General features: G+C 47.2%; 1 protein-coding gene across 1 annotated transcript in view; it reads right to left on the bottom strand.

Moving 5' to 3' along the window:
- Positions 1 to 218: 218 nt before the first annotated feature.
- LOC115198372 (ephrin-B3) overlaps positions 219 to 26,967 on the bottom strand; it is a gene marked incomplete in the record, with an annotated part of 73,482 nt that continues 46,733 nt past the window's right edge. Inside the window, 3 exon segments of the mRNA XM_029760274.1 lie at positions 219 to 4,681; positions 8,907 to 8,978; positions 12,388 to 12,480. Of these exon segments, the coding sequence (XP_029616134.1) occupies positions 4,230 to 4,681; positions 8,907 to 8,978; positions 12,388 to 12,480 (617 nt within the window).

The raw sequence follows: 26,967 nt of genomic DNA, 5'->3' as shown, positions 1-26,967 counted from the left end.
ACTGAATGGGTACCTTTATATAGAGACACATTGAATGGAACCCTGCTAAGACAAACCCCCACAGGAGAGAGACCTGAAAGGGTTACATCTGAGAGACTGGGCCTCACTGGAGTACGTGACCCCTTCCAGGCACGGCACGCACAAGACACACACACACACACACGCAAAGATCTTCACACTTCATCATTCAATAATGAACCCACGACCAGACCAGAGAGTGGTGCTTAAACATAATTTTTTTAATCAACATTTTTCCAAAGCAGGAATGTACTAGTTTTTTCCTCCCTTTAGAGGTGTGTTGGAGGAGAGAAAGAGAGGAGGGAGGAGATCATAGTGACGGGAGGGATGGGGGGATGAGGAAAGGAGAAGGTGGACACAAACCCATCTCACACAGTGGTGTCCCAATACAAAAAGTCTCAACACATCACGTACAAGAGCCAGCCCGCTCTCTGTCGCCTCGACCTGCTGGCTATTGGCACAAGGAAACACACATACACACACACACACACACACACACACACACACACCAACAGAGGGGTGGGGGGTGCGTTTTCACAAAACAAGAAACCTCTCTTTTTTAAATGAGGATCCATGAGAAAAATCCAACACATTGAAAACAGTCAAAAGCAAACAGTGAAAGAGACAACCTTTTAGTAAAACACAGACTGACATGATAACAAAAAAGCCCAAGCTTTGAGTCCCGGAGGGAGATTCTCCTCGGTGAAAAAAAGAGGAGGAGGATGAAGAGGGAGAGAAGAGAGGGAGAGAAGGAACCATTTTGCGAACGAGCGGCATTCAGATTCCACAACTCCACAAAGTCCAGGAAGTGTATCCATGTGTTTATATCCATGGCAGCAGCCATCTTTGTCAAATACTGTCATTTAGAGTGTCAGAGGATTTCAGAATTCAGAGGGAGTTTGTCGTTTGGCTTTGAGGGTGTTTGTGAAGGTATACAGTATTCCTGGTGGTCGTGTATTTGTACAGGAGACAAGACAGATTCCCACATACATAAATACCACGATCCTGATGCTGCAGTACAGAAATTTGGGGTGAAACTTTTACCCTATTTAGTCAACTTCTCCGATAACACATTCTAAGTTCAAAAAAGCATAACGGGAACAGATTACACAACATACAGATGATGTGAAACAGAGAGCAGGCGTTGTAGTAAAAACGATTAAAGCGATATTTCAAATAAAGCTTTTTGAGCAGGTGTGCATATGAATAAAACACACATTGAGCGAAGCTTTGGAAACAAACATTCACCTGTTGAGCATGAGGGATATTTCAGAGTATGGCACGCCACCTATTGTCGGCTATTTTGTTAGCGTATGTGTGCATTTGCAGGTTGCTGTGCCTGTTATGAACACGTCATCGGTCTAACACTCAACAATACCAAGTAGCAGCTAGCCCATATAACATAACTTAACACACGGCACGTTCGCAAAAAAAAAACCTTTGCTTTCGAAAAAGGGCGCGAAAACTGTTATTAACCAGGCTAAGAGACTGACAGGAACTTGTTCCAGAAAAACACCCATACGAACACAGTCTTGTACAACTAACCTTGTGGGAACACACAATTCAGTCCCATTCAAAATCCCATTTTCCCTAACCCCTAACCTTACCCCCAAAACCTAACCTTAACCATAACCCTAGAACTAACCCTAACAATAATTCTAACCTTAACAAATAGCATTTGACCTTGCGGGGACCAACAAAATGTCCCCAGTTGGTCAAATGTTTGCTTGTTTACTATTCTTGTGGGGACTTCTGGACCCCACAAGTATGGTTAAACACGTCCACACACACACAAATACAGGGAGCACACACCCTCTTTTAATCCTTCTGTCACACACAGAGGTTGACTTAATCATGGGGAGAAAGCCAGGACTGTGTCAGAAATAGGGAGCCACATGAGAGCAATCAGTGTGTGTGTGTGTGTGTGTGTGTGTGTGTGTGTGTGTGGCAGAGAGAGGGATGCAGAGATAGCCAGACAGAGAGAGTGTGTGTGTGTGAAATGGGCATATACATGTACGGTATGTATGTGTGCGCGTGTTTGACAGTGAAAGAGAATGTGAGAGGGATCAGTGTGTCTGCAGAGTGTGTGTGTGTGTCTGTGTCGATATAATCAGCGTAGAGTGTGTCTGATACATAAAGCTGTTTCAGGGGAAAATCGGGAGAATTTGAAACGTGCCATTTCCTTTCAGAGAAAAGAGAATAGTCTGTGTCTGTTATCTTGAATGTGTGTCTATCTGTCAGTGTGTGTGTGTGTTTTAGATGAAATCTCATCTCCTTGTTCCACAGTGAGTTTTCCCCCTGAAATCCATTTCAGCCGTGTGTCTGTTCCTCTCCTCCGCCCTCCTAGGGTCCATCTCCTTCTCAGCACTCCGTTAAAGGAAAGGCTCCTTCCGCCACAGTCACTGTTTCACTCTCTCGATCCTTCCCAGGGATTCTTCTCTCTCTCATCGCTCAGTTCACCTCCCATCCCCCCACTTCTTCCATCTCTCCTCGCGCTCCTTCTTTTCTTTAGTGTGCAATTCCTTCTTCAGTCTTCTCTCTTTTTTTTGTAGTTTATTTTTTTAAACAAAGTTCCACATTCAGTCGCTCTTTCTCTTTTCCCCCTAGACAGCGACTCCGGGTTCCCGTTCTTTCTTTTCATTCTATTTCATTTCATTTGGAACCCGCCCTCGTTCATTTCCCCCCCTTGCTTTTCCTTGTGTTCAAAAGCGTTTGAAAAAAACTTTCATAGATGGTTTCTACCTCAACAACTTCCACAAACGAGGTCTAAACTTCAAAACTACAGCATAGTACAAGAACTATAAAAATATACATGGGGGGGGGGGGCCCAGAGGGGGGAGGAGGCGATGAGAGAGAGAGAGAGAGAGAGGGAGAGAGAAACGACCTCAGTTCGCCAAGGAAAGAAAAACAAAGAGATTAAATTAATTTACAACTCAAAGGGGAAGGAAACAGGGTCAGGTTTCTAAATCGCAAACAATAAAGCGCAGGATAAAAAAAGATCTAGCAGTATAACAGAAGTGTTGTTTTACAAGTGGAGGAATCAAAATAAAAAACTAGAAAAAAAAACAAGACGTCTAGAAACGATTGACTGGATATTCATATATAATCTGTAAGTGTTGCTAGCGATAAAAAATCTCACCTTTTTTTATATTCACTCACTTTTTTGTGTTTTGGTTTTTAAGACAAGTCTAAAGACACGCGAACACACACATTCGCTCGCACGTAGCGTATACACAGATTAACACACACACACACACACACACACACACACACACACACACACACACACACACACTGTACTAAAAGCACACTAACTGCGCACACACTTCTGTGCAACAGCAGTGTCAGAATTATTATCCTAGTCTCCCACACACGCACGCACACATACACAAACACACACGCTATTAAAATATACAAGATTCTGAATGTCACTAAGACGCGATTGGTCGGACCGATTGATCACGTGACCCCAGCTCAGCTTTCTGATTGGGTGAGAGAGTCAGAGGCCCCTGGTCCAATGAGAAACCATACACACACAAACAAACTAGGATCCTATTTGTGAGTTATAACATCAAGGGCCACAGTTAGCCTCAGGGTCCAATCAGGAGGCAGGTAGGTCTGATACAGGACAGGAGCATTAGAGAAATACAGAGACCTCTGGATATGGTTGGTCGGTGGGTTTTCTAGGGGTCAGAGTCCCAGAAGTCCAAGTTGTGGCGGTACTAGTGCGTGTTCTCACACACTTATCCTCATGGTGTACAGGGAGGGGACTCTTCTCTTCAGCTCTGGTGGGGGGGTGGGGGGGGGGGTGTGATTCATGGTGAGACAAAAAAAGAAGAAGTGGGCCCCAGAGTCTCTTGCCAGTGCTGTCCTCTTTAAAGGGGCCGGTGGGGGCTATGTACTAAACCCTCCACACTTAGCTTAGTGACACAGTCGAGTGAAAAGTGGTGGGTGTACGGATGGCCTCTTCACTTAGCTAGATGCACACACCTGTGGCTGAGATTGGGGTTTAATAGGGCAGATAAGATACTGTATAAAGGACTGGTGGTTTTGGAGGGTAAGTCAGTGATGGACTACTGTAGGTAGGTTTTATGTGGTACTGTACTATATAGGACAGGATATATTGTAGGTGGGCTGTAGGTGGTACTGTACTGTACAGGACAGGGTAAGATGGTAGTTGGTAGTACTGTAGGTTGTCATGGCAACTGCCCTCATACTTTGTAGTAGATGTTTGCTGGACTCTGGGGGGGCATCTCCTGGACGATGTAGACGGGGTGACCGTAGTCCCCGCTCACCTTCTCGTAGTGAGGGCAGTACGCCGAGTCCGAAGCCCGCAGCGGGATGATGATGTCACTGGGTTCCGAGCCGTTGTTGTTACCGCCCCCATGGCCGCCGCCGTGCCCGCCGCCATGCCTCTTGGGGCTGGTGAGGGAGGAGAGTGACAGGGGCGGGTGGTGGGACTCCGAGTGCTTGGCGTGTCGCCGCCGGTAACACACCACGCAGATCACCGCGGTGACCAGGAGGAGGAAGGCGGAGCCCCCTGCAGCGCCGGCGATGACGGCCACGTTGGAGGGGGGGAGGGGTCCGTTCTCGCCCCCTGCGCCTCCCGAATCCCCGGCGCCACCGCTAGGAACCCTGGGATGGGTGGCGTTGCCAGCACCACCTGTAGAATGACACAAGAAAATATTATTTTGATAACCTTATAAAAGGTCACTTTACCTTTATATAACTTTATCTTTAAACAGGTCAACATTCACAAGGCCGCGGAGCCGGACGGATTACCAGGACGTGTACTCCGAGCATGCGCTGACCAACTGGCAAGTGTCTTCACTGACATTTTCAACCTCTCCCTGACTGAGTCTGTTATACCAACATGTTTCAAGCAGACCACCATAGTCCCTGTGCCCAAGAACACTAAGGTAACCTGCCTAAATGACTACCGACCCGTAGCACTCACGTCTGTAACCATGAAGTGCTTTGAAAGGCTGGTCATGGCTCACATCAACACCATTATCCCGGAAACCCTACACCCACTCCAATTTGCATACCGCCCCAACAGATCCACAGATGACACAATCTCAATCGCACTCCACACTGCCCTTTCCCACCTGGATAAAAGGATCACCTATGTGAGAATGCTGTTCATTGACTACAGCTCAGCGTTCAACACCATATATCACTAAGCTAAGGACCCTGGGACTAAACACCTCCCTCTGCAACTGGATCCTGGACTTCACATCGACGGGGCTGTAGTGGAGCAGGTCGAGAGTTTCAAGTTCCTTGGTGTCCACATCACCAACAACCTATCATGGTCCAAACACACCAAAAAAGTCATGAAGAGGGCACGGCAATGCCTTTTCCGCCTCAGGAGAAAAAATTTGGCATGGGTCTCCAGATCCTCAAAAAGTTCTACAGCTGCACCATCGAGAGCATCCTGGCCGGCTGTATCACCGCCTGGTATGGCAACTTCTCGGCATCCGACTGTAAGGCGCTACAGAGGGTAGTGCGTACGGCCCAGTACATCACTGGGGCCAAGCTTCCTGCAATCCAGGACCGATATACTAGGCGGTGTCAGAGGAAAGCCCCAAAAATTGTCAGACTCCAGTCACACAAGTCACCTAAATGTACATATTACCTCGACTAACTTGTACCCCTGCACATTGACTCGGTACCGGTACCCCCTGTATATAGCCTCGTTATTGTTATTTTATTGTGTTACTTTTGTTTTTTAACTTTAGTTAATTTAGTAAATATTTTCTGAACTCTATTTTCTTCTTGAACTGCATTATTGGTTAAGGGCTTGTAAGTAAGCATTTCACGGTAAGGTCTACACCTGTTCTATTCGGAGCACGTGACAAATACAATTTGATTTGATTTAACATACTTTGACATGTATACAAGAAATTACACTGTACCTCTCATAGGCAATTGTTAAACCTGAACCAACATTTTGCCTTGCCTTCTTTAGGGTAATAACCTCTTCATAATACAATACACATTACGCGCCAGTAAATATATCTGTATCACACCAAGGTGACGAACCGTCTTCCTGTAGTTACAGTAGCAGAAACGTCCCGACAGGGAAAAAAATGCAGCCAATGTGACCATATGTGTTCTGTCTATTGACATGACTTAGTGGATGGCGTTGGATATGAGAGGGTTTGGAATGCTCCTCTGCGCCTGTGGAGACCTACTGAGAAGCTGTGGCTCTGGCTAGAAGCTACAGCCATCCACAGTGAGGGGATCAAGGCAGCACACTTCATCCCGTTAGCCTAACAACGCTGTTTATGTTGCATTGGCGCGTGCCCACATAAAGGAGTCAGAACGGTTGGGTGGTTTGGACACCATCCCAAACAGCACCCCACTCTCTATTTAGTGCACTGTATAGGGAATAGGGTGCCATATGGCTTTGGTAAAAAGTAGTGCACTCTATAGGGAAAAGGGTGCCATATGGCTTTGTTAAAAAAGTAGTGCACTATACAGGGAATAGGGTGCCATTTGGGGCACGTCCTGGGTCTCTAAAGCTAGAGACTACATAGTGATGCTGCCTGGTTGGAACCTGGTACCAATCGCATGGCCCGACTGCATGTACGGTCATAGCCCAGCAGGTGTTTGTTGGGTTTGGGACCGCCTGTGAGGAATGGTCGTGTTGACCGTGCAAACGTTGGCGGTAGTAGCGGTTAGGGCGGTAATGTGAGGCGCGGTCGTGGGATTGGGTTATCATTATCCTTGGCACATTTCCCCCCTCGTTTTCTCTCCCTCTCTTCCCTATCTTCTTTCGTCTTCCTTCCTCGCTCCGTGGCTCTCCCACTCTCTGGGTTTTTGTGGACATAATGACTTCCCTTGCTCTGTGCCCCCCCCCCCCGCTGTGCCCCCCCCCCCCCCCCCGCTCCTTCCTCACCCTCTACTGTGAGCCCCCTACCATGCATGCAGGACTGACTGATTGTCTAGCTGACTGACAAAACGCTAATACTAGACGCCAATTCCGCTCTCCGCCTCTCTCTCTCGTTCCCTCCATCCCTCCATTCCCCCAACATCTCTCTCTCGTTCCCTCCATCCCTCCATTCCCCCAACATCTCTCTCTCATTCTCTCATCCCTCCATTCCCCAACATCTCTCTCTCGTTCCCTCCATCCCTCCATTCCTCCAACCTCCCTCTCTCGTTCCCTCCATCCCTCCATTCCCCCAACATCCCTCTCTCGTTCCCTCCATCCCTCCATTCCCCCAACATCCCTCTCTCGTTCCTTCCATCCCTCCATTCCCCCAACATCTCTCTCTCGTTCCCTCCATCCCTCCATTCCCCCAACATCCCTCTCTCGTTCCCTCCATCCCTCCATTCCCCCATCATCCTCTCTCGTTCCCTCCATCCCCTCCATTCCCCCAACATCTCTCTCTCGTTCCCTCCATCCCTCCATTCCCCCAACATCTCTCTCTCGTTCTCTCCATCCCTCCATTCCTCCAACATCCCTCTCTCGTTCCCTCCATCCCTCCATTCCCCCAACATCTCTCTCTCGTTCTCTCCATCCCTCCATTCCTCCAACATCCCTCTCTCGTTCCCTCCATCCCTCCATTCCCCAACATCTCTCTCTCGTTCTCTCCATCCCTCCATTCCTCCAACATCCCTCTCTCGTTCCCTCCATCCCTCCATTCCCCCAAAATCTCTCCCTCGTTCCCTCCATCCCTCCATTCCCCCAACATCTCTCCCTCGTTCCCTCCATCCCCTCCATTCCCCCAACATCTCTCCCCTCGTTCCTCCATCCCTCCATTCCCCCAACATCTCTCCCTCGCTCCATCTCCTCCTCCTCCTTTCGCCAGCTCTGTCTATTATCATCCTTTCCCCTTGTTCTCTCTACCTCCCTTCCTCCCTCCATCCATCTCTCACTCCCCACTCTCTCCCTTTCCTATTCAACAGTACTCTCCATACCTCTTGCTTCTCCTCTTTCGGTTTTCTGCTCCTTCAACAGTGAAGCCTTTTTCCTTCCTTTCCTCTCTCCCCCCTCCCTTTTTCTGTCTTCTGCGCTTTCTCCTTTGCTCTCATCTCTCTCGCCCTCTGCTTTCTTCTCTCTCTCCATCTCTCATCAGTTCTCGAATATCCACTTCACATTAGAGAGTAGAGATGGCCTGTATGGCCATGTCCCAAATGGCACCGTATTCCCTATATAGTGCACTACTTTTGACCAGGCCCCTTAGGACTCTGGTCAAACGTAGTGCACTTTATAGGGAATAGGGTGCCATTTGGAACAGTCTGTATGTGGTTGGGAGAGACAGAACCAGCGAGCATACAAAGAACAGGTCAACAAGTTCCCTGCCATGAGACAACATCCCTCCCTCCCTTCCTCCTCTATCCTTTCATCGTCCTCTTCTTTCCTCACTCCTCCCCTCCCCTTTCCTCTACTCTTCTGTCTTCCCCTCCCCTGTCCTCTCTCCCTCTCCTCTCACTACTCAGATTTATCATTCTCCTCTCCTCTCTCTTCCTTCTCTCCGCGGACCAACAGAAACCAGGCCGCCCAAACTAATGACAATAATAACTCCTTCAAATGGCGCCCCTGGTCCCCCCCCCCCCCCCCCTCCCACCCGCTCCCTGGGCAGCTATTAGAGCCGTCGTTCCTCGCCTGCGGCACTTAGCTCTGAGGGGAAGAGAAGAAAAGAGGGGATGGACAGAGAGCGAGAGGGATGAGAGAGAGAGGGATGGATTTAAATAGAGAGATCCCACAGATGTCGCCGGCTTGTATCCTCCATCTGTCGTTTTTTACCGTCCCTCGTTCTCTGTCGCTTCTTTCTTTCTTTACTCACTCATTCACTTGCTTTTTTTTGTCTTTTCGGACTGGTTGTGGTATACTCTATGCTCATGGTGGTGTAAGTGTGTAAGCTCCTCCACACCCCTCTTACCTGTATTTCTGGTGTTGGTACGGCCCGCACTTTGGTCTGGTTTGGCAGGTTTCGGGGGCAGTCCATATGGATCTGAGGAAAAAAAACAGGGGTGTACGACGGTCAAGATAACACATCCCATCAACATGAAAACAACCTCAAAACAGGCACAGCGACTACACATAGTCTCTGTCTGAGCTAAAACCACATCTCTGAGGCCCATTCAATGAAACTAAATATTGACCTTCTTCCAATGTCCTTTTCTAAAACAGCTCTCTAACTATATTCAAAACGGGATACTTAAAGGGGTTTCCATTGGTAAAAGTACCACAATGAATATAAAAACTGCAAACAAAAGTCCATCGACTCCACACCCTCCCACCTGCCAGACAGGGAACGGCCCCACAGTAATGCTAGGCCGCGGCCCAAAATGGCACCGTATTCCCTTCATAGTGCACTTCCCCACGGACCCTGATCAAACGTAGTGCACTATAAAGGAAATAGGTTGCCATTTGGGGCAGCCCTAATATCCTCTCGCTGGGGCTATGACAGAGTTCCGTATAGATTTCCTGAGAGGGACATAATAGACAGCCCCTGTTATGCTGTGAACACAGAGACTGTACAATGTACACACACACACACACACACACACACACACACACACACACACACACACACACACACACACACACACACACACACACACACACACACACACACACAAACACACACACACACACTCTATGTGCTGAGCTATAATTCTACACTAACTGACATTTACGGAGGTCCATACACAGTGGCAGGTATTATTGGTTCGACGGGCCCTCTGATGACAGACAGCCAATCAGAACTTGGCATGAGGGGTGTTTGGATCAATATGACTGCTGGGGCTCGTGAGTGCTGTGTGCATTTGAGGGTGTGTGTGTGTTGTGTGTGTGTGTGTGTGTGAGAGTTTGTGTGTATTATTATCCTTGTGGGTAATCCTTACAAGTCCCCAGCAGTGAAACAAGGAAAATTCTCCATTTCCCACATCCCCATGAGGAGAAAGGCTATTTTAGGCCAAGGGGTTAGGCTTAGGGTTAGAATTAGGGTTAGGGGTTAAGTTTAGGAGTTAGGGTTAAGTTTAGGGAAAATAGGACTTGTAATGGAAATCAATTGTGGGTCCCCACAAGGATAGTAAAAGATAAGTGTGTGTATGTATGTGTGTGCGAGAGAGAGAAAGAGTGCGTGTGTTTCTCGGGAACGTGCACGTTTCTAAGACTGTGCGGGTGTGTGTGGGTGTGTGTGCGCCTGTGTGTGTTTCAGAGCAGCGCTCCAAATCTCATCAGAGATCTCTATGAGGCGGCACACCGTGTGTTTAGATGACAAACAGAGCAGAGGTGACCTTTCAGACTCACAACAGATAACACAGGGAGAGGAGGGGGGGAGAGGGGGAGAGAGAGGATACAGGGGGAGAGAGAAGATTAAAGGAGCTATTGGGTGGGGAGAGAGAGACAGGACGGCTAGGCAAGGAGAGAAAGAGAGGATGAAGGAGGTAGAAAGAGAAAGAGAAGAAGACGGAGAGAGGTAGGGAGAGAAAGAGAGTGAGCAAGAAAAATGGGAGACAGAGCGAGAGAGGGGCGGGGAGGGCAAGAGAGGTAAGGGAGATAGGAAGATGAGTAAGAGAGAGAGAGAGAGGGACAAGAAAGGTGAGAGAGAGAGACGACATGAAAGGTGGACCTGCAAATTAGTGTGAAACCCAAGAGAACAGAGGTGAGGAGGACGAGAGAGAGGAAGGGAGGGAATCAATGACGGCGGTTTTCATTCAACCAGCAACGAAAGAAAGAGAGCGGGAGATAGAAAGAAAGAGAGCGGGAGATAGAAAGAAAGAGAGCGGGAGATAGAAAGAAAGAGAGCGGGAGATAGAAAGAAAAGAGATATAGGGAGTGCTACTCTTCTCCCCTGGGTGGGCTGTAGAGAATGATGGAGATGGGACGGAGAGATGGAGACACAGCAGCACCACTTCCCTCTCAGGAGAACAGCTTCCACAACAACACACAGAGAGAAGAGAGCTTCCACAACAACACACAGAGAGAAGAGAGCTTCCACAACAACACACAGAGAGAAGAGAGCTTGCACAACAACACACAGAGAGAAGAGAGCTTTCACAACAACACGCAGAGAGAAGAGAGCTTTCACAACAACACACAGAGAGAAGAGAGCTTTCACAACAACACGCAGAGAGAAGAGAGCTTTCACAACAACACACAGAGAGAAGAGAGCTTTCACAACAACACACAGAGAGAAGAGAGCTTTCACAACAACACGCAGAGAGTAGAGAGCTTTCACAACAACACACAGAGCTGATAACACTGTTGAGGAGGGGGAGAGGATTATATTATGAGGAGCATAGAATGGGGAGTGTGTGTGTGTGTGTGTGTGTGTGTGTGTGTGTGTGTGTGGAGATTTTGGCAGACTACTGTATGTATTTGTGTGTTTGCAGTCATGTATGAAAATCTGTGTATGTAAGAGAAAACGTGTGACTTTCGTCTAAAACATTGACCCCCTCTGTCACCCAAGGCCACCAGCTGCAGAGTCATTAGCAGGGTCAGTGGTGTTTAACACCATAGAGACTGTTTACTCTACTGTATACATAGAAATTCATTAGCAGGGTCAGTGGTGTTTAACACCATAGAGACTGTTTACTCTACTGTATACATAGAAAGTTATTAGCAGGGTCAGTGGTGTTTAACACCATAGAGACTGTTTACTCTACTGTATACATAGAAAGTTATTAGCAGGGTCAGTGGTGTTTAACACCATAGAGACTGTTTACTCTACTGTATACATAGAAAGTTATTAGCAGGGTCAGTGGTGTTTAACACCATAGAGACTGTTTACTCTACTGTATACATAGAAAGTTATTAGCAGGGTCAGTGGTGTTTAACACCATAGAGACTGTTTACTCTACTGTATACATAGAAAGTTATTAGCAGGGTCAGTGGTGTTTAACACCATAGAGACTGTTTACTCTACTGTATACATAGAAAGTTATTAGCAGGGTCAGTGGTGTTTAACACCATAGAGACTGTTTACTCTACTGTATACATAGAAAGTTATTAGCAGGGTCAGTGGTGTTTAACACCATAGAGACTGTTTACTCTACTGTATACATAGAAAGTCATTAGCAGGGTCAGTGGTGTTTAAGCCCAGAATGAGCAGCCTACTCCTTCCTGTATGTCTGGACATAGACAGCCAGTAGCAGAGAGTCGTGGTGTTCAGTGTGTTAGTGAGTGAAGTCAACAGGGCTCATTACAGCCATGTGATCCTGCAGCTCCCCTCCTCCAGCTCTCTGCCTCTAATCAACACTAATACACTTAGAGTACACTGTCAGTGTGTGTGTGTGTGTGTGTGTGTGTGTGTGTGTGTGTGTGTGTGTGTGTCTGTGTGTGTGTGTGTGTTAGAGGGAGAGAGAGAGAGAATGATGAATGAGAGTTTATTTCAGGTGTGTCTCAGTACTCACTCTGTCCCACTTTGAGGATCACCTTCATGCCCTGCGTGGCGCACACTCCTCCCCTCATACTCTCCAGACCCTGGCGTGTCCCATCTGACGTGGCTGGAGGGGGAACAACAGAACAACTTATCAGGACGGCTGTCTAACACACACACACACACACACACACACACACACACACACACACACACACACACACACACACACACACACACACACACACACACACACACCTCACCCTCATGGGTGAAACACACACACACACACACACACACACACACACACACACACACACACACACACACACACACACGAAACTCACCCTCACGGGTGAAACACACACACACACACACACACACACTCTCCCTTTCACAATGCCTCCCATTCACACAGCCCGACCATTCTACCCAGCCAGTGGATGAGTGACATTTGCAGACGTGGTGACTAAACTCGCACGCAGAAGCTGTGAAATGTCACAGTCCTACAAGATGCGAGGCTTTTAATAAGTCCTAATGTCTCATTTAGGGCCTAGCGACTGAGCTCCGTGGACTCAATGACTAATACACACTAATTAAGTCCAATAAACTGCCCTGATATAGAAGTCCACTGTTTGACTGGACAAACAAGCTGGAGAAGAGAGAGATGTAGTATTATTATTATTATGAGGAGACAATGATTATCTCATTGAGAATTCAGGATTCATTATATAAAAGAGAGAAAGAGAAATTCGCTTCTGCGTAATTAAACAATATCGTGTTACGATTTAGCAGATGTTCTTATCCAAAGGGACGCATAGTTTAACACATTTAGCATATTGGGTCCATGAGGAATTCGAACCCACAAACCCAGGTGTTGCAAGCACCATGCTCTTGTCCGTTCCATGTTAGCTATCAGAGCTAGGGATGCACGATATATCGGTGAGCGTATCGGAATCGGACGATATTAGCCCAAAAATGCCAACGTCGGTATCGGCCCGATGTCTAGTTTAACGCCGATGTGAAAAACCGATGTCAAAGCTGACGTGCATACCTATATAACGTAGGTAGATGACGTCATGACGCCACGGAAAATACAGCGCCACACAGAACAAAAGCTGAAAAATACTAAGCGCACACTTCCAACTAAACAAGTTCCAGTCGAGCAGTCATTTGAGAGAGTAAGAACATTTCAGCGAGACAACTCAAAAAGGCGAAATCCATTAACGCCAAGATAACGGAATTCATTGCCCTTGAAAATCAACCGCTCTCTGTCGTGGATGATGTTGGCTTTCGCAGACTGGTCGAGCACCGGTACACACTACCAAGTAGGCGCTATTTTTCAGATGTTGCCCTACCGAAGTTATACAGTATTGTTGTTGAAACATCCGTGAGCTACTTGCTACGGGCGTCACTGCTATTAGCTTCACGACTGACATTTGGACCAGCGACGTCAGCCCCATGAGCATGCTGAGTCTGACAGCACAGTGGGCCGACGAGGATTTCGTACTGAGGAAATCCGTATTGCATGCTCAAGAATGTGCTGGTTCTCATACCGCTGCTGCCATTTCTATGACATCTGGGAACATGTTTGAAACATGAACACACTCTTAGTGCCATTCGAACAACTGACTGGAGAAATAAGCTCATCAACTGCGTCTGCAGCAGACGTGATACCCTCTGTCATGGCATTGAAAAGCCTGCTCAATAAAACTATCGACACAGACAGTGGGGTTAAAACTTACAAAAGTATGAGACTGAACAAGCGATTCGGTGGCATTCTCTCTGAGCCTCTTTACTGTGTCGCCACCATGCTCGATGCTAGGTACAAGGACCGCTACTTTGATGCAGACAAGAAACAGGGTTTACGTGAAATGTTACAGACACAGCTGGACAAGATGGAGACGGACACGGTGACAGTGCCCACCGAGGAAGAGAGGCCACGGACAGACAGAGCTGAAACTTCACTGCTTGACATGTACGATGAAATCCTGGTTGAGAATGAAACGACTGAACAAACGAAACAGCACAGCAAGTAAGTGAAAGAAATAGGTTTTGATTATGATTTACTGGTAACGGGCACACGTAAATGCCAACAAAATTCCTTTTTGGTCAGTGTGGTGTGGTGTGTGTGTGTGTAACCTTTATTTAACTAGGCAAGTCAGTTAAGAAGAAATTCTTATTTACAATGACGGCCTACCCTGGCCAAACCTGGACGACACTGGGACAATTGTGCGCTTCCCTATGGGACTCCCAATCACGGCTGGATGTAATACAGCCTGGATTCGAACCAGGGACTGTAATGACGCCTCTTGCACTGAGATGCAGTGCCTTAGACCGCTGCGTCCATGTGTGTGTGTGTGTGTGTGTGTGTGTGTGTGTGTTAACTATTTAACTGTACTAGAATGCTTAAAATACTATTTCTACTACTCCCATGTAGTCTAAAGGCTGAGGCTCATTGGCTGAGAGGAGAGAGGGATGTGCTTCTACACCTGCATTGCTTGCTGTTTGGGGTTTTAGGCTGGGTTTCTCTACAGCACTTTGTAACATCTGCTACTGTAAAAAGGGCTTTATAAATACATTTGACTGAAATTTGATTGATGAGGAGAATGGATGGGTGCAATTTCTGAGAAATACAGAAAACTCTCTCTCTACCTCCCTCCTCCCTCTCTTTCAGTTCACGCCTCAAGACCTTTGCTTTCCCTCAAAAATACATCCCGCCCTCTTATTTTTCTCTCCCTTTGACTTGAGGCTACAGATTAAGGTGTTGGCGAGGAGAGAGGGAGCGGGGGAGAAAGAGAGAGAGGTGTGAAAGAAGAGAGCCTTAGTCATCTCACCTCTCCATCTTCCTGCCAGCCTGTTCATGTTGGAAAGTGTGAAAGGAGGCGAGAGGAGAGAGGGATCTCTGCAGAGGACAAGGACATTCACATGGAGTAATGGATAGAAAAACCAAGAGGAGAAAGGAGAGACGCTTGAGAGGAAGAAGAGAGAAGACGGAGGGAGGCAAAAAGGACAGTGCTGGAGGTTAAAAAATAGGACTGAAAGGCTGGCAAAGGACAGTGAAAGAGAAGAAGAGAGAATAAGTAGAACAGGGAGGCGAGAGGACAGGAGGAGGAGGGAGGATGGAGACTGATCGTTTATGACAAGCTGTTGTTGACATGACTGAGACAGTAGACTATGAGAAGTGATGGAAAGAGAGAGAGAGGGGGGGGGAGAGAGCGAGAGAGAACGAGACTACTTTAAGTTGTTGCCACTTATGGGAAAAAAAAGGTGGTAATGGAGAGAAAAGATAAAAGAAAAGAGAGGGACAATGCAGTAGTTGTTAGTCTTAACCACATAACTTTGGAACAGAGAGAAAGAGCAAGAAGAAAACAAGGAATGTGACGACGGGGTTGTGGGGGGGAGTAGAGGAGTGGAGAGAGAGTAACTTGGGATGAGCTGAGAGAGGAAAGACCGAAAACAGCGACAGGGGCGGGAGGGAGAGGGAAGGAAGGAGGGAGGGATGCGTAATTGAGACGATGATCAGCAGTGATGGGGGGGGGGGGGGGTAGAACAGTCGAGGACGACGAGGGAGCAGGAGCGTCGGCTCGCCACCCTCTTCCTCCCACCAAACAAAGAAGGGAGCGAAAGTCGGGAAAAACGTAATTAATGAAATAACAGTCATCCTCAATCAGCCAACACAGTCTGCACCAGAGTAGGGCTTCAGATAAAGTGTGTAGTGTGAGTGGGTGTGCTTGTACGCTAACTGTCTGTGTGTGTGCAACCTGTCTCCCTGTGTGTGTGTGTGTGTGTGTGTATACAGTCCTTCTCCAACTAGACCAGACCAGCTACTGAAGTCAGCCTCCAGAGAGAGCAGTAAAATACTGGCCTGGGTTGACCAGACACAGGCTGCGTCTCAAATGTGACCCTATTCCCTACATAGCGAATACACAGTCTGCACATGGAGCCGTAACCCACTAGGAGACTTGAAGGAGAAGCACGTTGTCAGATGGCAGATAGATTAAAGTAAAAGGGATGAGAGAGACGAGGCGCGGAGCGAAAGAGCAGATTAAACGACACAACAACAAAAAAAGAAAACAAACAAACAAACCGGGGGAACAAAGACGAGGGATCGGAGCGAGAGCGAGCGCGTTGCCTGTATAGAAGTGTGTGTGTGTGTGTGTCTCTCCCACGCTCGCCGCTGGTGTGTCTGATACCGTATCTGTGACGCACTCTTGTTGTCTAGAGTTATGAACATGATATCACACACACACACACACACACACACACACACACACACACACACACACACACACACACACACAATAATGGAAACTCGAGTGGGTGTTTGGCCCCTGGGATACACATTACTAACGTACGTTAACGCTGGAGCGATGATGTGTGTGTGTGTGTGTGTGTGTGTGTGAATGTCGTGTTAGCTTCCGTCTGTACAAATAAACATGAAACGTTTGGCATCACAAACACCGGAGTTCTGCTCTTAGCTTCAGTTGGTTGGTCTCCAGACCACTTTACCAGAATACGACGTGACAAAGTCTGTCTCACACACGCGCTGATGATGACGGAAGCTGTGTGTGTGTGTGTGCCGTGTCTATTCTGACATGTTGCCCTGAGAATAATTCCATCCGCAAAACGACATAGTGAGTTCTGGACCTTTTTTCTGAGACGGGAACCAAGTTGGCCAGTCAAAAGACCGAGGGGGACGGGGAGGGAATTTACAGTCGCATTCCTGTGCTAACTCCGTAGTCCTCCTTCTCCAGAGAGATATGGTATATCATCCAGATGATGAAGCTTTAACTGCATGTTCCCCTCCCTGGACACACACACACACACACACCCTTGAGAAAGAGTTATGTTCGGGACTCGCACCGCCTCTCCCGGCCAACTCCTTCAAATCTTGGATCATACTTCATATTTCCTGGAACTGTAGAACCCTTCATAACTCACATGGAACACTTTTAGAACCTTTGTATGACACATTAATGAAGCCATCAAAACCCATTACCTTTCCCCCGACAGCTGAACACATTACGCTGTGTACTCAAACCAAAAATAGCTATTATATATACCGCATGTATTTCAGCCCTGAAAAAGTATTATTTTGATCCATAACCTAAGCCAAGACATTACCGGGTCACTCTTTCGTTGCATGCATCCCACCAAGCTCGAACGTATAGAAACACACACTGACTGCTAGTGCCAAAATGGCCTGAGGTTTTCCTAAGCTGTTTTCAATGGAGAAGATTGAGAAAATTGGTTTTTCCATCATAAAAACCAAGGGAGATTGTTTACTGGGTTGAAGTACCAAAGTGTGTGTGTGTGTGTGTGTGTTTGAGTGTGTGTTTGAGTGTGTGTGTGTGTGTGTGTGTGTGTTTGAGTGTGTGTTTGAGTGTGTGTTTGAGTGTGTGTGTGTGTGTGTGTGTGTGTTTGAGTGTGTGTGTGTGTGTGTGTGTGTGTGTGTGTTTGAGTGTGTGTGTGTGTGTGTGTGTGTGTGTGTGTGTGTGTGTGTGTGTGTGTGTGTGTGTGTGTGTGTGTTTGTGTTTGAGTCGGAGGTACCTAAATGGATACCGACCAGTCTGCTGTGAGCACATCTAAGGACAAGACCTTGTGTATGTTGCAGAAGTTTTATTTGACATGGAATGTATACGTGTGAATGTGGAAACCTTACTGGGTGTTTAAATGTGGGTATAACACGGCACAGTGTGCGAGTTGGAATGGGTCTCAGTCAGTGTACAAAATCATGGCCACATGCTAGAGCATAATGTTGGACACACACACACACACACACACACACACACACACACACACACACACACACACACACTAGGGCCGGGACGCCACCAGCATCGCCTTACTCGTTAGTATCGTGGGAAGCAAACAAAACAGCGCTAATGTTGGAAACAAACATCATTATGTTGTTATCCAGAGTCATGTTTTATTTATATTCCAAGATATAACACACAATATTTTACATACAGCAAGTTTTTAAAGGAAGAAAGAGATTGGACTGCTATGTGCTTCCATTTTTGCCATGGAGAAAATACTGCGATACTGGTATCGTCATAGCCCTAACACACACACACACACACACACACACACACACACACACACACACACACACACACACACACACACACACACCCCTGTGCTGGTGTGTCAGGGGGAATGATCTCAGTATCTCTGCTTGCCCTGTGTGTGGTTGACCTCCCCTGTGCTCGATGACATTTTCATTCTCAGCAGTTATTCACTTTCTATCTATCGGACTCGCTTACCATCACCCCTCCTCCCCCATAACCTCTCTCCCCCGTGTCTCCCCCCTCTCTCTGTGCTAGGGGGTTTAGTAAAGGCCCCAGCTCTACTGAGGAGGACTGATATCAGGCATGCACCTGGTCTTTGCCATGTACACACACACACACACACACACACACACACACACACACACACCTTCAAAATGCATTGTAGCCACGCCTACCTCCATTCTTCTAAAGCACGGTCTGATTGGAAGTGGCAGATGCTCTGTGAATCTACAGTAGTGATGTGTCTATCATGCATTATATTGGCTGTCAGTGGAGAGAGATAGTGGGGAAACTACTATTGTAATGCGAATACTAATTATATTGTAACCCTGCATCCAAACAAAAGCTTTTATACACAGAATACGGAGTTGAGCATGCCAATTCTTTATTTTGTTTGACAGTGGAGTGTCAATTGGAAAGGTTCTGCAGATAACGGGTTAGATGTTATTCAATGCCTGGCTGAATGAGCCAGGTGTGTGTGTGTGTGTGTGTGTGTGTGTGTGTGTGTGCGTGCGTGCGTGTCTGATGTGTGTGTGTGTGTGATGTGTAGTCCTGGTTGCTGCGTAGGTTATTAATCTTTAACCTCTATAACAGTAATACAGTCAGACATCCGAGTCAGACATCCCAGTCAGACATCCCAGTCAGACATCCCAGTCAGACATCCCAGTCAGACATCCCAGTCAGACATCCCAGTCAGTCAGAGATGGAGAGAGAGAGAGCGCGAGAAAGAGAATTGAAGAAATAGAGAGCGTGAGAGAGACCAAAAGAAAGAGACAAACAGACAGAAAAAAAGAGGCAAGAAGACAGACAGGCAGAGAAAGAAAGAAAGCAACAAGTAGACAGGGAGGGGGGGAGAGGGGGAGGGGGGGGAGAGGGGGAGAGGGGAAGGGGGGGGAGAGGGGGGAGAGGGGAAGGGGGGGAGAGGGGGAGAGGGGGAGAGGGGAGGGGGAAGGGGGGGAGAGGGGGGAGAGGGGGGGAGAGGGGAAGGGGGGGGAGAGGGGGAGAGGGGGAGAGGGGGAGAGGGGAAGGGGGGGAGAGGGGGAGAGGGGAGAAAAAAGGACTATGAGCCAACGTGAGCAATAAGCGCTGAGAGGATTGAGGAGAGACAACACTTACGTAACATTGAGGCAAAATGTCGGTAAAGCAGCGGCGGAGATACAGGATGGCTGAGAGACACCGGCTACAGTCGAACTGGGTCAGAGTCCTCGTCTGAGGGCATCATGTGCATTTGAGAGGGGTTGTGTGTGTGTGTGTGTGTGTGTCGCAGAGCATCGGCGTGTGTGTACAAGTGTGTGTGTGTGTGTGTGTGTGTGTGTGTGTGTGTGTGTGTGTGTGTGTGTGTGCGTGCGCACGAGTGTGAGTCCAAGTATATGTCTATGAGACTCTCAACAGTGCTAATGAGCCAGTGCATGTGACTAAAATATCTCGGCGATGAATAAAATCATTGAAAGTCAATGTGTGTATTTCTATGCTCGAGATATTTCGCCCTGACAGTGGGTTTGAATAGATAGGCCCCTTCAATGTCCTTCAATCCCCATAACACCTCAATAGCTTTGAGGGAGGTATAGAAATGGATTGAATAGAAGAGAAGCGGTTCATGGTCTTATCAGCTCGGTATTGAACACATACATTCTTGGCAGGAAGTGTGTAATGTCGTGATGAGGAACAGCTTGGGGTAGCACTTCAATGTACCCTTTAGAGTCTAGCTGCCATAGAATGACGTTCAATAGCGGATAGGGGTTTTCATATTGAAAAGCTAATGGGGGATGGTTGAGTGCAGCTGATGTGTATTGGGCTGTGTGTATGGTGCTTGTATGGTGTGTGTGTGTTCTCGTGCGCCTGTGTGAAGCATATCTCTGAGTGTCTCAAAGTCTGGAAGAACGTGTCTGCCTGCAAGTGTGTCTGGGAGTGTGTGTGTGTCCGTTATAGAATGGAGGCCTGCAGAAATGGGTCAATGCCGGCCTCTCTCCTCCTTCTGTCTCTCTCCGTCTTTCTTTCCTCTGCTCTTTGCTCATGCAGCCGTAAAGCTGTGTTTTTTTTAAGCCTCTCGGTATTCCCATGTCTCTCCCAGATATAGACTAAAACACCTCTCCCTGTCCACTCCCCCGGCAACACAGCAAGGATACGGGTTTAACGAGCCGACCATCTCGCACCGCTGTCACCACACTTCTCTCCATCTCTCCACTTCTCTCTCCCTCTCTCTCTCTCTCCCTCTCTCTCTCTCTCCCTCTCTCTCCCTCTCTCTCTCTCTCTCTCCATCTCCCTCTCTCTCCCTCTCTCTCCATCTCTCCACTTCTCTCTCCCTCTCTCTCTCTCTCCCTCTCTCTCTCTCCTTCTCTCCCCTCTCTTCTCCCTCTCTCTCCCTCTCTCTCTCTCTCTCTCTCCCTCTCCTCTCCCTCTCTTATCCCCTCTCTCTCTGTCCCTCTCCTCTCCATCTCTCTCACTCTCCTCTCTCTCTCCATCTCTCCACTCTCTCTATCCTATCCTTCATCTCTCTCTCTCTCCCTCTCTCTCTATCTCCCTTCTCTCTCTCTCTCTCTCCCTCTCCCTTCTCTCCTCTCCTCTCTCTCTCCATCTCATCTTCTCCATCTCCCCTGCTCTCCCTCTCCCCTCCTCTCATCTCTCCTCCAATCTCCCTCCCTCTCTCTCTCTCTCCATCTCTCCACTTCTCTCTCCCTCTCTCTCTCTCTCCATCTCTCTCTCTCTCCATCTCCCTCTCTCTCTCCATCTCTCCATTTATCTCTCTCCATTTCTCGCTCCCTCTCTCTCTCCATCTCTCCCTCTCTCTCCCCATCTCTCCATTTCTCTCTCGCTCCCTCTATCTGTCTCTCCATCTCTCCCTCTCTCTCGCTCTCTCCATTTCTCTCCATCTCTCCATTTCTCTCTCACTCCCTCTATCTGTCTTTCCATATCTCCCTCTATCTCTCTCGCTCTCTCCCTCTCCTCATCTATCTCTCTCTCTCTGTCCGTCTTGGTCTCGACTTAGCCTAGCCATGATGGTCTGGGCTCAGAGGGCCAGTGTGTGTGTGTGTGTGTGTGTGTGTGTGTGTGTGTGTGTGTGTGTGTGTGTGTGTGCGTATAGGAGTCAGTGATGTTGGGGGCCTCTCCAGTGATGACACATGGACAGACAGACAGACAGACAGTTGATGCAACAGGGGGTACAGGTAACAGGATATATACATGGTATAGTGGCTAAGTGTAGGAGCTGGGGGTCTCTCTCTCTCTCTCTCCACTGAGTCGTGTCTCAACTAGGGTTGCACATTTTGGGGAATATTCAGAGGTAGAAACTTTCCATGGGAATTAACAGGAATATATGAGAATTAATGGGAATTTACGGAAATATATGCAAATCAATATTAATACCATTTAAATGTAGATGTTTTTGCATTTGATATATTTACCATATCATATGGACACAGAAAAGTAGACATAATTGCACATTATTAAATCCTACCACTAGAAGTAACGAATTGAACTTCCATTAAATGAGTTGACTCTTCACATGGGATGATTTCACTGAACAACAAAAGAAAGGGAATATTGAATGATCCCCAATGATCCATCGCATCTCCCAAAAACCTTTTCAACATACATCTGTAAAATGATAGTCTAGAAACTAAAGCTTTGGTTGCCTTCCTATCAGGCTTCCATGTCTTCTCCCTGGACCTCCTCAATGTCCACGTCTTGAACATCAGACTCTGAGGCCTCATCTTCACGGTCACATTCCAACCTTGTTGAGGATGGCTCGTTGTCAGGCTCATAAAGCCTCAAATTTGCCCGGATGGCCACCAATTTTTAAATGCTTGTATTGGTCAGCCAGTCGCGTGCTTTGGTGTGTGTGTGTGTTCCCAAACAAGGACCAGTTGCGCTCTGAGGTGGCTGATGTTGGTGGGATTTGGAGGATGATGGAGGCAACAGGGGAAAGAGCCTCAGATCCACAAAGTCCCTTCCACCAGGTGGCTGATGAGATGTTGGCACGACTGCCATATTGCATCTCCATCCCAAAGCCCTTGCTTGGAAGTGTACTTCGCCAGACTGCCAAGAACCTTGCCCTCATCCAGCCAAGGTGGCGAGACACTGTAGTGATGACACCATGGACCTTGTTGATCTCTGCACCAGACAGGATGCTCTTGCCAGCATACTTGGGGTCCAACATGTATGCTGCGGCGTGTATGGGCTTCAGGCAGAAGTCTTCCAGATGTATTTCAGAACTGCAGTTTCCTCTGCTTGGAGCAACAGTGAAGTGGGCAGGGCAGTACGGATTTCTTCTCTTACATCTGCAAGCAGAGTCTGAACATCAGACAGGATGCCATTGTCTCCCTCAATCTGTGCAATGGCTACTGCTATAGGTTTCAGGAGTTTCAGGCTGCTTACCACTCTCTCCCAAAATACATCATCCAGGAGGTTCCTCTTGATGGGGCTGTCCATATCGGCAGACTGTGATATGGCCATTTCTTGGAGAGACTCCTTCCCCTCCAGGAGACTGTCAAACATGATGACAACACCACCCATACGGGTGTTACTGGGTAGCTTCAATGTGGTGCTCTTATTCTTCTCACTTTGCTTGGTGAGGTAGATTGCTGCTATAACTTGATGACCCTTCACATACCTAACCATTTCCTTGGCTCTCTTGCAGAGTGTATCCATTGTTTTCAGTGCCATGATGTCATTGAGGAGCAGATTCAATGCATGAGCAGCACAGCCAATGGGTGTGATGTGAGGGTAGGACTCCTCCACTTTAGACCAAGCAGCCTTCATGTTCACAGCATTGTCTGTCACCAGTGCAAATACCTTCTGCAGTCCAAGGTCATTGAGGACTGCCTTCAGCTCATCTGCAATCTAGAGACCGGTGTGTCTGTTGTCCCTTGTGTCTGTGCTCTTGTAGAATACTGGCTGAGGGGTGGAGATGTAGTTAATTATTCCTTGCCCACGAATGTTCGACAACCAATCAGAGATGATTGCAATACAGTCTGCTTTCTCTATGATTTGCTTGACCTTCACTTGAACTCTGTTGAACTCTGCATCCAGCAAATGAGTAGATAAAGCATGTCCGGTTGGAGGGGTGTATGCTGGGCGAAGAACATTCACAAATCTCTTCCAACACATTGCCTGTGAGCTCCAGAGGTGAACCAGTTGCATACACAGCTCGAGCAAGATATTCATCAGCATTTCTCTGACTAAGTTCCTCCATTGAGTCAAAAAAACTTCTATTTCCAGGAAGACCATGAGCTGTTGCTATCGATAAGGTGTCTGATTCATCATTTTCACCTCAAATAGAAGTAGAGGGACTTTTGTCAGAGGTTGCTTGTTGTGAGCGCTGAGGGAACTTTATGCACTTGGCCAGATGATTTTGCATCTTTGTTGCATTCTTCACATATGATTTGGCACAGTATTTGCTAATGTACACAGCTTTTCCTTCTACATTAGCTGCAGTAAAATGTCTCCACACATCAGATAGTGCCCGCGGCATTTTCCTGTAAGATTAGAAAAAAATACAACAACAAAAAAACAAATACAATTCCATGTACAGACAAATAGTTAAGTAGTTAGATTAAACAACTCCTTTGTAAGATAAATGTTTTACAATGAAACAAGTATGGAAACAGGTGAATTAACACTCAGTTAGCAGGCTCAAGAAAGCTAAAACCCACATGGTAGCAAAAACTAACTAGCAGAAATTGTTAGAAAGGATTTAAATACACTTTGCTGTAGGCTACTATTTACTAGTTAACAAAAAATTATGTATGTCATATAAAATATATTCACCCCACCCAGTACTGTAATTAAAACTTACCAGAAAGCATGTAGTCCTTGTCTCAGACAGAGTAGTAGCGTGGGCTCAATAGCATCTCATTAGTGTGCAAGATCTTGAGAATCAGCTGTACATGTGATGGAAGAATGCACTGTGCATGCAGAGGGTTGCAATTCCATTGAATTGGGGATAGTTTAACCAAAATATGCCACAAGACCTAGAATTGCCTTATGTGTATCCCACAAAAAAAATGTTCACTGTTATAAACTAACTTTTTTCATGAATTTAAGCAAAATTCCCAAAGTTCTCTTCCCACGGAACGTTTTCAGAAAAATTCAGGAAATTTACCGGAAAGTTTCCGACCCTTTGCAACCCTAGTCTTAACACTCCCATTTTCACTGAGTTTATCATGTGGATGTTTTTAGGCCCAGGGTCTCCGCCCCTACCCTGCAGGCTACCCGTGTGTGCGTGAGTTACTAACGCACACACACTTTAATAGAGGCATACACACACACACACACACACACACACACACACACACACACACACACACACACACACACACACACACACACACACACACACACACACACACACACAACTCAGAAAAGCCATTCTCACATGGACACATTCAAAATAACTATTTAGGATTCTGCTCAATACTTGGATTTCACTGTAAAATCAACTATTTCTTTATCTCTGTCTCCCTCTCTTTCACTCTCCCTCCATTTCTCTCCCTCCCGCTTTTTCTCGCTCTCTCTCTGCCTTTCATTCTCTTTTGCTATGTCCTAAATGGCACCCTATTCCCTATTTAGTGCACTATGTGCCCTGGTCAAAGATAGTGCACTATAAAGGGAACAGGGTGGCATTTGGGATACAGACTTCGTATCCCCAGTTCCAGTTCTCTTTGGACCTATCTGTCCTCCTCTATAAGGCAGAACCACATTGTCTGTCATTGTCTGTCAGTGTCTGATTACAATGCGTGCAGCAACAACATTCTGCCACAAATAAACTCAAAAGCAGTCTTTGTGTGTGTGTGTGCCCGTGTGTGTGTGTGTGTGCTCAAACCAGAGGAAATAGCACTATGCTGTGCTCAGCTGGACAGATCAGTGGGACGTCACCGTCGACTCAGAAACAGCCACATCAAAACAGTCCGTCAGGACGTCAGAGCAACGTTAAAAGAGCATAACGACCACGCTAGGGTTGGAACGGTGAAGGAATGCTGTACGACATGTCTGTCGGTTGATCCTCTGTGAAGCCGTTTTAACTCGTACTTTCATGGTGAGATGAGAGGGAAGGAAGGGTTGATGGGAGGAACGGGAGGAGGGAGGGAGGTGGAGAAGTTGTTGGAGGGGATGACGAAAGTCTGAAAGAAAAAAGGGAAGGCGGGATGGAGGGATGCAAAAGAGGGAAGTGGGTCAACGGTCTGATGGGAAGAACGAGAGAGGGAGAGAGAGAGAGAGAGCAGAGACGGAGCAGGAAAAAGACTAGAACCATAGGAGGGATGGGATCTGTTAGAGGAACTCTTAAAAGGCGTCACATTAATGCCACATGTCAGACACACAACTTTACTGTAGACTTTAGCACTGCTAAAACACACACACACACACACACACACACACACACACACACACACACACACACACACACACACACACGGATAAACACCACTAACTTAAACCATTTTTCCCTGTGAAACTGTTGAGAGAAACAGAGAGAGAAGGAGAGAGAGAGAGAGAGAGAGAGAGAGAGAGAGAGAGAACGAGAGGGAGAAAGAGAGGGAGAAAGAGAGAGGGCGTCCAACTTGCTCTGAACAGAGTAGTACATCTTAAAGAGTGTAATTACACAGAACTGTCACGTTAATTAAGGCTTTTAATGAAGTAAATGAGCGCTCAATACGAACAAAAAACACCAGCCACTGGGAGTGTCTTAGTCAGAGAGACGGTGTGTGCGTACGTACGTGTTTTGTGTGTGTGTGTGTGTGTGCGCGTGTGTGCATTTGAGAGATTGCTTGTGTGAGTCCACATTCTGTCTGTGTGTGTGTGTGTGTGTCTGCACGTGAGCAGTCTAAATACCGCTTGGAAAACCATCCTCTCGAAACCCCAATTGGGCCCCTTCACCCTCCTGTATATAAACACCAGCACACACACACACACACACACACACACACACACACACACACACACACACACACACACACACACCACACACACACACACACACACACACACACACACACACACACACACAGCATCGCCGGTCATCTAAACATCCCCACTCCTGTCCTCATGATACCCTTCTGCACTGTAGTCACAACTCCTATTCTGGCTCTGCTCTCCATTAGACGGTATGGCTACACATCTGGTCCTCGTCTTAGAGTGTACATCAACCAAGCCTGAATGGCACTTTTGAATATTATACAGCCCTACTGGCTATATACAGTGCCCTCGGAAAGTATTCAGACCCCTTGACTTTTCCCACATTTTGTTACGTTACAGCCTTATTCTAAAATTGATTAAATATGTTTTTTTCCCCCCCTCATCAATCCGTACACAATACCCCATGACGA

Source organism: Salmo trutta, chromosome 8, assembly GCF_901001165.1.
Source record: "Salmo trutta chromosome 8, fSalTru1.1, whole genome shotgun sequence".
Taxonomy (NCBI): domain Eukaryota; kingdom Metazoa; phylum Chordata; class Actinopteri; order Salmoniformes; family Salmonidae; genus Salmo; species Salmo trutta.
Note: the sequence above shows the minus strand (reverse complement) of the source record. Positions and strands in the feature narration are given on the sequence as shown.